The sequence below is a fragment of the Pteropus medius genome, unplaced genomic scaffold, assembly GCF_902729225.1.
Source record: "Pteropus medius unplaced genomic scaffold, Ma_sr-lr_union100, whole genome shotgun sequence".
Lineage (NCBI taxonomy): Eukaryota > Metazoa > Chordata > Mammalia > Chiroptera > Pteropodidae > Pteropus > Pteropus medius.
Window position 1 is genome coordinate 5,543,153 of NW_024345600.1, and position 13,239 is coordinate 5,556,391.

At 30.9% G+C, this 13,239-nt stretch overlaps 1 protein-coding gene across 4 annotated transcripts; it reads right to left on the reverse strand.

Moving 5' to 3' along the window:
- Nucleotides 1-1,936: 1,936 nt before the first annotated feature.
- On the reverse strand, nucleotides 1,937-12,197 carry LOC120611708 (C-type lectin domain family 2 member A-like). 4 transcript variants are annotated; one of them, XR_005655273.1, is made up of 6 exons: nucleotides 12,047-12,197; nucleotides 10,697-10,851; nucleotides 8,505-8,662; nucleotides 6,889-7,058; nucleotides 5,041-5,144; nucleotides 1,937-4,509 (listed from the first exon to the last, which is right to left on the reverse strand). XR_005655273.1 is itself a non-coding variant. In XM_039874284.1 (6 exons), exons 2-6 carry the CDS (start codon nucleotides 10,743-10,745, stop codon nucleotides 4,386-4,388), a joined length of 591 nt encoding a protein of 196 aa, XP_039730218.1. In that variant the 5' UTR covers nucleotides 10,746-10,827; nucleotides 12,047-12,197; the 3' UTR covers nucleotides 1,937-4,385. The 4 variants fall into 4 exon arrangements, 3 of the variants coding, with proteins under 3 accessions (XP_039730218.1, XP_039730219.1, XP_039730217.1); XM_039874284.1 differs by having other exon boundaries at nucleotides 8,505-8,648; nucleotides 10,697-10,827; XM_039874285.1 differs by having other exon boundaries at nucleotides 6,889-7,055; nucleotides 8,505-8,648.
- Nucleotides 12,198-13,239: the final 1,042 nt, after the last annotated feature.

Sequence of the window (13,239 nt, forward strand, 5' to 3'; positions counted from 1 at the left end):
CCTTGTTTTTTTATCTCCATTATATACCTGTCTATATTTTTAATGAGGAATTAGAGTGCCCAAATCATAACTAAAGTTATTAGACCACCCAGTCCTCCAAATTAATATGTTAAATTATATAGTGATACTAGTTGTTGGGAAGGGAGCATATTAAATAATGTAAATTAGAAGATTCTTAGTGGAAAAGTTTCAGGAATAAATGGGATCATTGAAATTTATGGCACTTCAAAGTTTTTATCCTTAAACTTCAGTCTTATTTTAGAATGTATGTTTGTTATGTGTTTTTGCATTTGTTTGCAATTGGGGAAAAGTACTGTTTTCGATGAGATCACTTTTAACTTCTCACTTACACCTCCATTATACCTGAGAGCTACATGGACCTCCCTCCACCACAAAAGGAAAACAGCTTAGTTTCCTTTGCTGCTGAAATCCTAATATGTCATCTCCTGCTCCCATTTCCCCTGGCCCTTATTTCCCTTCTTTGAAAAGTTTTATACTGTTAACTATTTTTCACTTTATCTGATGCATTACCTGTAACAACTAAAACAGATCTAACATTAGGTAAGTCGGAAGTATTGCTAGTGTTGCTTCGTTGATTTGTCAAGCAGCCAGTTCAGCAGGGTGAACACGTGAGAACACCCTTGGCTAAGGAGCATGAAGTCCCCATGTTACTTTTCTTCTTTAATCTTCCGTGGGCTCCCTTTCTGCCATTATCATTTTCTCAATGAATTCTTTTTTTAATTCTCAGAAAATTGTTTAATGATTTCCAAAAAAGATAAAAACAAACAAAATAAGGTTATTTTAATAGTTAAAATGCACATTAGATGATATGGTATCTCAAGGGTGGTAGGCCTGAAATGCATGTTGGGTGTTTTAGAGCAAACCAAAAGCAGAACTCCAAGTAAATAAAAGAATCAATCAATAAACCTTTAATAGCAAATTGTTCATAAATATTAAATTACTGTTCTGGGAATATATGTCCGTAGATACCATATATAAATCAATTTAGCATTCGCATTTTCAAATAAACATCTTTTAAGTCAAATGAAGTATAGTATATTTAACCTACAAAAATAGTATATTCTTATCTATTCAGCTACCCTATATGTATTTTAATTGGAACATTTAATCCATTTAAATTTAAAATGATCACTGATATAGGGAGATTGTTTTATAAACTACATAAACATCTAACCAATGTACTATATACTTGAAACTAATAATAATAAAAAATATATTCCTGAATATCTTTTTCTCCCCATTTACATTTAATTTTTTAAGATTCTTTGGATTGCCAACTAATTGTTTTAAAAATCAACATGCTACCTTAATACTTATACTTAATATATATACATTCATACTTAAACATAAGTGCATATATGTTATACTTAAAAGCATAACAAAAATTTTAATCAAGTGTAAAAAAGTTTTAACTCTTAAAGTTCTTTTTCCAGAATTTTAGAGATATGCACTTCCAAGCATAATTATCCATTATTATCTCAACAGAGATATGAAAATATTTGTAATTTAATTTAAACACACCAAACTCTCAACTTGTTTTTAAAGTAACAACTTTATTTTAGTATTAATTAATAGACTTTAGGCAAACACTTTAAAATCTGTCATTAATTATGCAATAGCATTAAGTACCATAAAAGCCATGAGTTATACAAAAAGATTCTTGACATTATTACTCTATATTAGAGGTTAGTACAATGAAAATATAATTTTGAAAACTATAACTTGAAAGAGCAAAAAACATTAGTATATTTTCTTACTTGATCTTAGACACTATTCAGTATTAGAAGTTTTACAGATTCAATACTTCAGAGTATTGCAGCATCTCTATCTTCTGAAAAATACGTATTATTCTAATTTATTTGTCTGAAGTTATACTATTGTTCTACTCTTACAGGCACAGATCTAGCTCTGTGACCAAACCTAAATTACCCTAATTTAGACCTCACCTAAATTTTTTAAAAATTTTTTTAAAAATTAAGAAACCAGTATACATATAAGATTTTTTTTTTTTATTAAGCAAATAATTGTCTGGTTTTTGCTACCATGTAATTTTCTCCCTTTGTTTTGTAAGCTTATACCTCAGATCCCTGCATCTATCTCATACATCCAGTCCAGATTTGCTTCTCAGTTCCAGAACTTTATAACCTACTTTCTGATAAACATTTCCACCTGGATTGCCTCCAGATTCCTGAAACTCAGTGATTCTTAAATATCCCTATCTTTCTACATCAGTTAATAGCACCACCATTCATCTGATTGACTTAGGGAGAAACCTGGGATTTAATCTTAATATCTATTTCTCCTTCATCCTCCTCATCATCCTAAATTTTCTAAGAGTTTATCTTTGAAAGTGTTCCTGAATCCATTCGCCCCTCTCCATTCTCCCTGCCACCGTTTCTGGCCCTGTTCTTAACAAATGTCTTCTTCTAGTCAATTGAAAAGCCTTCTAAATAATTTCTTAGATAACGTTTATATTGCCTTGAGTGTTACTCTAAATTATGTATTTGAAGATATTATTATCTAATTTGCAAGTATTCAAAAACTTTAGAGAAGTAACATAAAGCATCAAGGCTAAACTTTTTTTTGGCATAAATCACAATTTCCCCTAAATCTGGTTGTGGTCCTCCCTCACTTCTTCCCCAATTCCTGTCCTCAACTCAAATGCTTATTCTTTTCCATCTCACACTTATCCTTCCAGTGCTTCCAGACTACTATAATTTCTCAATCGTACAACACTTGGTAACCTCACATATACTTTTCAGTCTGCTGGCAATGATCTTGAGAATTTTCTCCCTAGGAAATCACTACTTTCTTTACATGATAATTTTAAAATATTTTTCCTATAAGAAGTTTGCTTGGCACCTCTTTGTCAACTTTGAGACACTTTATCCTTGTGCTGTCACTGAACCTTTTCATACATCCTTTGCATATGTTTTTGCAATTCTTTCTTTGGTAATTAAACATCAAAAGTTCATTCATCTAGACTCTGATTTTCTGAACTAATTGTAGATTTATTGCTAAGGTCTTTATCATCATTTTATATTCTAATTTTCAATTAAAAAATCATTTTATTTACTCCTGATTCAGGAGAACAATGGTGTAATAATACAATACAGTCTAATAAAATGAAGAACTTAAGAAAAAGTCCTGAGTTTTCTAATGACCCACACAATAGTCAGTTTTAGTTAGAAAGGAAATTTTCTTTTTTAGTCTTTTACTGTCTTGGTACTTATATGACTGTGGATAGTTATTTCCTCTATTCATGTCGAGATTAAAATAGTCAAATGAGCATTTATAAAGAATGTGGTGGAGGAGTACAGGGTGGGAAAGAGTAAAATGAGGGTGAAGAGAGAAGGTGAAAAGATAAAAAATTGGAGATGGTCTGTAATAGAAGATAAAAGAATGGGACTTTACTGTTATTTTCCTAAATTCTTACTAATCTCATTCTCCAATATGTGTTCTCCTATTACGACTATTAAATTTTTCTTAATGTGTATACATTAAGCATCCATAGGATGCAGATCACAGATTTCACAATATCGTCAAAAAAATAATTATATTTTACAAATAGAGATTGTTAACATTGAGTAAACACAAAGATACTATCCTCTAAAAAAGTATATATTCTGATGCAGAACAACTTTTCTTAAATAGAGAGAGATTTGAGCAGCAACGTTCAAACCCCTCCTTCACCTGTTTGCCCACCAAAGTTTTACTATTCACATTGTTCATTATGCAATAGGTCCTTGGCATTCACAAATAGGACACTGTTAGTTCTGACTGTTTACTCAAAATCTTGAAGTCTCCTACCATGATGGTCTAAATGTGAAATCTTTTTTTTTTTTTTTTTTTGCTGTGAAGTTGGTATATGAAAGAGATTCATTTACTAGTAAATCAACACATTTAAACACTATTCTTGTGTTTGAATTATACTATATTCATGAGCGAATCTCATAAAGTAATGCAAATATTGCAAAACTAAAAGAAAACCAACAAATGGGTATTGATAATAAAAGAAAGATGACAAGTGCAAAAAAAAAAGTAATTTTAAATGACCCTAGTCTGAATTCATAGGATTAAATAACTTAAGGTGTCATTTAAATTTTTCATTCATATTTTAATGTATTACATACCAAAAATTTATTCTATAAGAGATTTGGGGACTTTTAAACATGCTGGAGCATATACTTCTTGAATGCCAAGAACCTAATAGATTTATTTAAAAAATGGACTTAGATTTGGAGTGAAACATCAGTGAAAATTTCTAAACATAAATTTCATTTACTTTCATATTAATGTAATATATTTCTTTCATGAAGAATAAGAACTACATTTTATGTAAAATATCTTAGGTCTATGATTTCTTAACTTCTTGGAATACATGTGTAAGGTTTGCTGCAAATCCATTTTCTAACCAAGTGGGTACTAGCACTGCTAATTCCACTTTTGTGTAGATAGGCACATTCTCCAATTCCAATTATTTTAAACCTGAAACAAAACACAAAAGAAGAAAAAGTCCATGGGATAAGTGAACTCTTTCAGTTAGAAAATAATTTCCTCTGCTGTGAGCTTTTACTTTAATCCAATATCATATTGTTAGAATATAAAGCAAACTGAATTTATATGTTTTGCCTGGCCTAAAATGTAACCTATATGATGGTGAAGTGCAGGATTTATTGTTCAATACATTTTAAATATCTTTTGCAAAATATTCTAATTATTCGACATCTTAGAGCATCAGTATTTTCATCTGTAAAATGGAGATAAATGTATTCACCTTCCATAGTTGTTATGGAGGCCAAATGATAAAATGTTTATGAAACATAGTGTTTAGAATATTATGGATATTAATAATTTGTATAACAATTTGTATTACCACTTTTTCTCTGAGTTCATTTTATTTTCCACCACAAAGGAAGCTTCCATGGGGTGTGTATGGATTATAACTCAGATGTCTCCATGGTGGGAAAGGCTCAGAGTCCCAGTTTTAGGTGTGTAAATTATATACTCAGGACTTACCAAGCTTTGTATAAAGTTCCATCTATCCACATCCAGGTCTGTCCTGGTTTTAGGCTCAGTCCAATCCAATATTGAGAATGGTCGGAGTATCGCTTCAGGAAATTCTTTAATAAAAGAAATTTACAGCATAAACAGCAAATGCCTCATTGTCTTGGATTTTCTTTCACCTAATTCTTTATACTCTTTATAGAAATATAGACTTTTAGATTTTGAAATAATCTTAGAGGTGATATTGTCCTTATCTGGTTCATGATATCGTCCTTATCTGGTCCTTATCTAGTTTATGGGTTGTGTTACTTCTTAACTTCTGTAGTAATTTTCATTAGGTAGCTTTCTCTCTTTTCTATTTTCTAAAAGAATTTTTATAAAAGAAATCTGTTCTGTGAAGGCTTGGTCAAATTTGCTAGCAAATATTTCTAGGCTTGATGCCTTTTAGGATGGGAGAATTTTTGTTTTCAGTAAAATATATTGAATAGTTATTGGTTTATTGAAGTTTTATATATGTTCAGAATTTATTCTGATACATTATATTTTCTGATGTTATTACCACTAACTTAGCTTTTTTGTTTTGTTTTGTTTTGTTTTGATTTGGTTAAAGATGTGCTTTGCCTATCTTTTTATCTTTCGTGTGTGTGCGTGTGCACATGTGTGCTTAGCTATGTCTGTATAAATAGCATGTAATGACTTCATTGCTTTCTAAAAACCAATCTGATAATATTCATCTTTCAAGAGATGAGTTAAAACATTTACAGTGTATCACAATTGCTGTAATATTTGGATTTATGAATGTTGTGTTTCTATTTTTTCTTTTACTTTTTCTGAATTCTATTGGATTGATACTTTTCCTATGCCTTTAGTTTATTTGAATATTTTTTACTCTTTTATGCTTACCATTTAATTTTTAAGAAGTAAAATGCCTGACTTCATTTATATTTTTCAGCCACCCTAATGTACTCATTTAAAAATCTTTGTCAGAATGTTCTACATAATTAATTTCAACTTGGGCCAATCTCTCTTCTGTCTATTCTTCATAGAATAAGTGTTCAATTAATGTTAGATATATTCCTATGCTCCTTGAGATCTTAACTTTTCTGTCCCTTACCACCTCTGACATTTTACATCTCTATTATTTCTGGTTTGGGGGCAGTTTGTATTGCATGTTTTTAAGTTTATTTATCCTTTCTGTACACCAAAGCTCCCCAGTCTTCATGGTTATGCTGACTCAATTTATAATTCTTTGCAGTATTTTTGAAAAATGCTTCATCATGACTCTTTGTTTATCATTTTTTTAAATATAGTCCTACAAAACGCAACTTTCATTCGGTGTAAAATAGGTAGGTCAACAAACAGTCTGTTGCTTTATTATGATTTTCCAGGTCTGAACTATGGAAAGGTTTTTGGACTATCCCAAGATTTTGGTGCTCTATTTCCACTTGAAAAGGTAGTATTAGGTAATCATGTGGTTGAGCTCCTTTAAAGAACATTTGGGATCTTTCTGGTCGGCAGCAATATATAAATTGCTCTCTATAGGGCATAAGGAGAATGCCTAGTACATAACTTGTTTCTAAACACTCCTACTCCCAGTTGAAAAGTCAAGTGGGAGAAGTCATCTCCTTAATGTTGCTTTATAATTTATATCATGAGGGTTGATTTGACGTAACTTGTGAGGTAAATGTTTTCAAACCCTGATATAAGCTGCTTCTTATGGCCTGAGTTGATATGAAAATTAGGGCCCTCTCTATACTGGGTAAGAGAGTCTTTTCTAGATCATTCCCATTTCCAGGGTGCATTCTCCACACCAGCTATAACTTCTGAAAAGATAATCATAGTTCAAAAGTATTGCCTTACCAGTTCTTTTGTGGTATTGAACACAGCAAGCGTTGCTGCATGAGAGACGCAGAAGTTTTGGCTTGCTGTCCAGGTTGTTGTATTTTCAGAAAAATAGAAGCACTTGCCCAGATAACCAATCCAATCATCCAGGCATGGTGTGTGTTCAGCAGAAGATTTTTGTTTTCCTACTAAAAATTATTTAACGATATATTAAGTACTGAAGGGGTGAAAAACCCAGAATTTAAACCAATTATTCATGTGAATGAAATCCAGCAGATTGCTTTGGTTTTCCAATCTGAAAGACTTCGTTAATCGCTCTTCACATTTTTCCCTAAGTGAGGACAACTCTTTGTTTTTTGTATTTATTTTCTTGCTAAGTTGAAAGAAATTCTTGATGAATGCCACTTAGGTAGATATTATCGCTCAGATTCAAGGCTTAGTACTCTTCTCAAGTGACATGCTCCTTCTAGGTGATGATATTTATTCTCATGATGTTAACTGTATATATGTATGTAAGTACATACAGTATATGCACATCTATACATTTTTATGCATATAGGCATATATATAATCATGTATATATACATATCTATGTATATTTTAATGCCTAGTTCATGGAATAGGTTGATTAATAATATATATTCTATATAAACTCATTTATACATATGTATGTGCACATATATGTAGACATGTGTATATAACAGATATGCATTAATTTACATCTATTTCTTTATATATAGATATGTTATATACATATTTATAATACATAAATTCATGTATATATCATATACACACTTATATATGTACATTTATATCATATATCCTTATGTATATGTTTTCAAATATCTCATTAACATTGTTTTGTATGATATATATTTGTAGGATATATGTCTAAAGTCCACTATCATAAAGGTGAGATATATCTTGCTGTTTTCAGGGTCTAAAAGTAATCTATATTTTGTGTAAAAAACATGGTCATTAGGATAGCAACAATTTTTTTTGCCCAGTTCTTTATAATCCATATGTTTCATTGTAAATTATGAATAAATTTGGAAATCTGACCCCATCATTTCAAGCTGCAAAACCAGAGAGAAAGAAAGTGTTTTGCACCTTTAAATCAATTTATATTTTTTATAAACATAAGCATTAACTAGAAATAGCTTAGGAAAGCTATTTCTATAAAAACATAAGGTTTAGGGTGAGGTAGTCTATAGCTAGATAATGTTTCACAAACTGTTTGCTATTGGTCTATAGTGAGATAAAGACCTTGTGACATTGTTAACTGTGTCACCAAATACACTGTTTAGTTCTTCCGATATTCCTTCAAAGTGAGACTTTCTTGATAAAGGAAGCAGTGTGGTGATTTAAATTTTACCACAAGCTCCTTACTTTGTAAGGACTATAAGAAATACGGGTTTAGTGGGAAATTTCATATACATTAAGTTATTTTTACCTTCACAATATTTAGTATAGCTATTATCCTCATGTTATAGAAGAGAGAACATATGCTTATTCCATGTACAAAGATGTCTGAAATTACTCTTAATCTTGAGCTAAAGTATAAAAAGCACACATATGATAAAATATTTTATAGAAGAGTTAACATAAGCATATTTGGGAAATGGAAAACCCACCTGCTAAAATTGTGGCCAGTGTAATTATTAAAATTACCAGAAAGAAGATGATGATGATAATAATTTTAGAGATATAAAGTCCCTTTTTGTTCTTTTTCAGGTGTCCTTTTGACTGTACGGTAAGGCTGGAAGAGGTATGATCTCCTACAGAAAAAAATCTATCAGTTTCATCACTAGTAAGTGAGTTTAGAATGTTGTAAGATTCAATATCAATATATACAAACTATATTTCTATATACTATCAATTATCAATAGGAAATTAAAATATAACATTTATAATAGAATAAAAAATATTAAATATTTGGATAAATCTGACAAAAGAAATGTGAAACTTGTACACTAAAGATTCTAAAACATTGCTGAAAGAAATTGCAGATGTAAATAATAGAGATATTGTTTTCATGAGTCAGAAGACACAATATTGTTGATGTCAATTCTATTCAAATTAATCTATAGATTCATCATAATAACAAGTAAAATTCTCATCAAGCCTTTTCTTTTATAGAAATTGATAAGCTGTTTGTAAAATTTATGTAAAAATACAAAAGAACTAGAATAGCCAAGTTTGAAAGAGGACTAATTGAAGGATGAACATTACTTTGCTTAAAGACTTATTATAAACCTATAATTGTCAATATACATAATATTGGTGTAAAAAGTACATGAAAAGTCTACAAATAGACCCACACAAAAGTGGACAGCAGATTTTTGATAAAGACATGAACAAGGATAGTAATTTTGATAGTGCCAAAATAACTAGATATAAACATGCAAAAAAGATTTTTTGATTTACACCATATCACATACACCAAAATTAATTCCAAATGGATAATAGAAGTAAATATAAAACCTAAAACTGTAAAACTTATAGAAGAAAACAGAGCAAAATTTCTTTATTACTTTAGGTTAGACAAAGATTTCCTCAATCCAACCCCAAAAGCATAATCCATTAAAATGTAATAAATCGGACTTTCTAAAACTAATAATATCTGCTCTTCAAAAGACAGTATTAACAAAAAAATGAAAAGACAACCTAGAGCCTGGGAAAAAATATTTGCCAATCGAAAGTCTGATTAGGACTTGTGTCCAGAATAAAGTACTGTCAATAGTTAATAAGAAAACAAACAACACAGTAAAAAATCTGAGCAAAAGGGTTGAACAGACACTTCATGAAATAAGATATATAAAAAGATGTTCACTGTCACTAGTCATAAAGAAAAGGCAAATTAAAACCAAATTTATAAACCACTACATACCTATTAAAATGACTGAAATTAAAATGTCTGACTACATCAAGTGTTGGTGAGGATATGAAAAAATCAGTACCCTCATCCACTGTTGGTAGAAATGTAAAATGGTACAAACATTTTGGAAAGCAGTATAAAAGTTTCCTAAAAGACTAAATACATATCTACCATATAACTCATCCATTCTAGTCATAAGTGTTTCCCCCAGAGGACTGGAAGCATATGTTCACACAAAGACTGGTACATAAATGTTTATAACAGCTTTATTTGTAATAACCCCAAACTAGAAATAATACAAATGTTCATTAATGAATAAATGCATGAATAGGTTGTGGAACATCTACATGAGTGAATACTAGTCAGAGAAAAAAAACAAAGAAATGAACTATTGATATCTGCAGAACATGGATCCATAATTATGCCAAACAAAAATGAGTACATGCTATATGAGTCCATCCATATAGAATCTCAGAAAATGCAAATTTATAGTGACACAAAATTGATCCGTGGTTGTCTCAAGAAGGGCATACTGAAGGTGGCAGCAAAAAAAGATTACAATGGCATATGAGGAAACTTTTGTTATTGATGGATTTGTTCATTATCTTGAAGGTATTTGTGGTTTCATGGATGTACATTATATATGTCAAAATTTATCAAATTATATACTTTAAATATGTACATTTCAATGTATGTCAATTTTATCTAAATAAAGCCATTAAAGTAGTACAAATATCAGTATCTTTTACTCACACAGTGTGGATCTGTTTATAAGATACCTTGGAAAATAGCTGAAAATAATCTGACACAGATGAAAGCTATGAAGAGCATAGAGACACTGACTTTCCAGGAGGGTAAAGATTCAGAGCAGATGGTAGAGACTCACTAAATGTAAATTTGTTTACTTCACAAACACCTTCTAGAGACTGTCATACATGTGCTTCTTACCTGGAAATGGGGAATTTCCTGCATTAGTCAGCCTTATGTTGTTATTCATGTCTCTTTTTGAGTAAAAAAATATAGACTGGTAGTTGCGAACACACTGGATTCAAGATCTCTGGCTAATACTTGGGTTTATCCTCAATAATATAAAGGAAGACAATCTAAAATGAAAATACAATGTTAAGACAATCTAAATAGAAAATGTAACATTAATATCAAAATTATGACAAAAGTTCCTCAGAAATCTGACCACTCACGTAACTCCTTCCCTTTTGGCACACTGCCATCAAAAAACCATTCTATCTCACTGCAGTTTGAAGACCCACTGGAGATAGTTAAGACTGAAATAATTTTTCGGATTGTTGGATTTGGTGGAAAGAAAGTGAGATTTAGTGATTTATGAAAGCAACTGTTTGAGTCTTCACATCATCACCCTGCCCTACCAAAATGTTTAGTTAATTTTGACCATTATAGATCCCAGTTGCAGATCCCATTCTAAAGGATTTGAGCATGAAATGGCGACTTAGATTTCCGTGAAAAAACATGAAATTGCTTTCATAATAATAAAAGAAAAAATGATATCTACTATTTATTGTGAGTTTATTCTATGGTAGGGCTATTTCTGAGCTCCTAACTTTTATGATTTAATTTAAACTCACAATAACATTATCAAATAGGAGCTTGTTATTATCATTAATTTACAGATGATGCAACTTCCTTAAAGTAACAGATGTTAAAAAGTTTCTTAAAGTAACGGAGCTGATAAGTGACAGATCTTAGATACTAGCTGGCTCTGTTCATGTAATCACTCAGCTATATTCTTCTGCTTCTCTATGTTTATAACATTGCCATGAGTGGTTCTCATATACTGAACTTCTACTTCCAGATATAGAAAGCAGACATCAAGTTCAACAACAACAAAAAAGTGCCATTTGCCTCATGCTCTGTTATTATAATGAAGTATCATTTGACATACACGGCAGCCAAAGTCATCTCCTAGAGGGACACACAGAAAATAGTGAGTTGGCATTTTTTTTTTTAAGCTAAACTATAAGATAAAGAGTTTGCTATAATTTTGAATGTTGACTTTTTAATACATAAATATTATATCACATGTCTGAAAAAATTATTTCAGGAACCAAGCAGATTGTATGCAAGAAGAAGAAGAGAGAGAGAGAGAAATAGATATTGGGGAAACCTACAGATACATTATTTTTTCTAAACCTTCCCCTGTAGTAAAAATTATCCCAAAAGTTTAAGTACTATTTTAAAACCATAAATTTTGCTTGTATACCGGTTAGCTAAGGCCATATTAATGCTAATTACAAATTATACCCCAAACCCAGGCTCACTTACTAGTCTGTGCTGCATTGGCTGAGAGTTGTCTCTCAGAAGCTGGCAAACGTGTCTGTCTCAAGCTGCGAGTCTGGCTGTGCTTGTTATTCTGAGATCCAGACTGAAGAGGCAGCTTTTCCAGAAGCTCTTCTCATGGAGATACAGAAGTGTAAGAGCATAAACCTAAGTACTCAGTAGTTCTTGTCACTATTAACATCTGATTGGCTGAAGCTCACCTCTTGGCTGACCTCAAAGTCTGCAAAAGTACACTTTACTTCCAATGAAAGGAATCTTAATGTCACAAGGCAAAGGCTTTGCTACAAAAAAGAGTGAATTTGGGCCAATAATTCACAAACTACAGCTTGCTTGAGCATTTCTTAAGTCCCCCTGGTCGAATTTCACCATTGGTCTGTTTTTTGTTTGTTTGAATTTTTTTTTCCTTTGTCTAAATTAATCTTTTTGATCTTTTTGTTTTATTTTGTTTTTTAAATTAAACAGTTCACCTAAGAGTGTTGCTTTCAGCCTTTTTCCATTTTCTCTTATGAGCAATCATTATGTTTAAGGAAATGCTACAGAGTATGACAACCTACCATTGTAAGAATCAAATTATATAACAATATAAAATTCATACAAGTAGAGTCATGATTTTAGAGATGAAAGGTCCTGTTTTAACCACTATATTTTATAGATGAGAAAAATAAATTAAGAATAAATGAATTAATTATTCAATGTTACTCAGATGATTAGTACAAGATTCTGATTCTCTGCCAGTTTATTTTCTCTTTAATATCTATATACAATTTTGCAGGTAAATTTGATTGAGATTTGAGAGCTTGTTCTCTACTCTTGTAAGACATTCAAACTAGAAACTGGGGACTCATATTCAACTTGTTCAATTTTTTTTTACCCACAAATAAGATTTGTTATGATTATACATAAATATCTCTTTAATTTGTATCTTTTTCTCCCACACCAATTTTACTAAATATTTTAGTCCTTTTTTATTTCCTAACCAGACATTTATGCTGGCCTCCTAACCAATTACTTTACCTCTAGTCCAATCTCTTCCCTCTCTTTCACATTACCGTCAGATTGTTTCCAGAATATAAATCTACTTATAAACTTCATTGCTTAATTTTTTTTCAATTTCTCTCCAATACCTCCAAAAATAAAAATTAAGCTCTTTAGAATGACCCTTGGCAATTCAAATGTCA

Coding starts and splice junctions, on each gene's coding strand:
- LOC120611708 (XM_039874284.1), bottom strand. CDS start 10,745: ATGAATAACAACATAAGGCTGACTAATGCAGGAAATTCCCCATTTCCA. Junction 8,649..10,696: donor AGGAAATTCCCCATTTCCAG/GTAAGAAGCACA, acceptor TTTTTTCTGTAG/GAGATCATACCTCTTCCAGC. Junction 5,145..6,888: donor TCAATACCACAAAAGAACTG/GTAAGGCAATAC, acceptor CTTTTATTAAAG/AATTTCCTGAAGCGATACTC.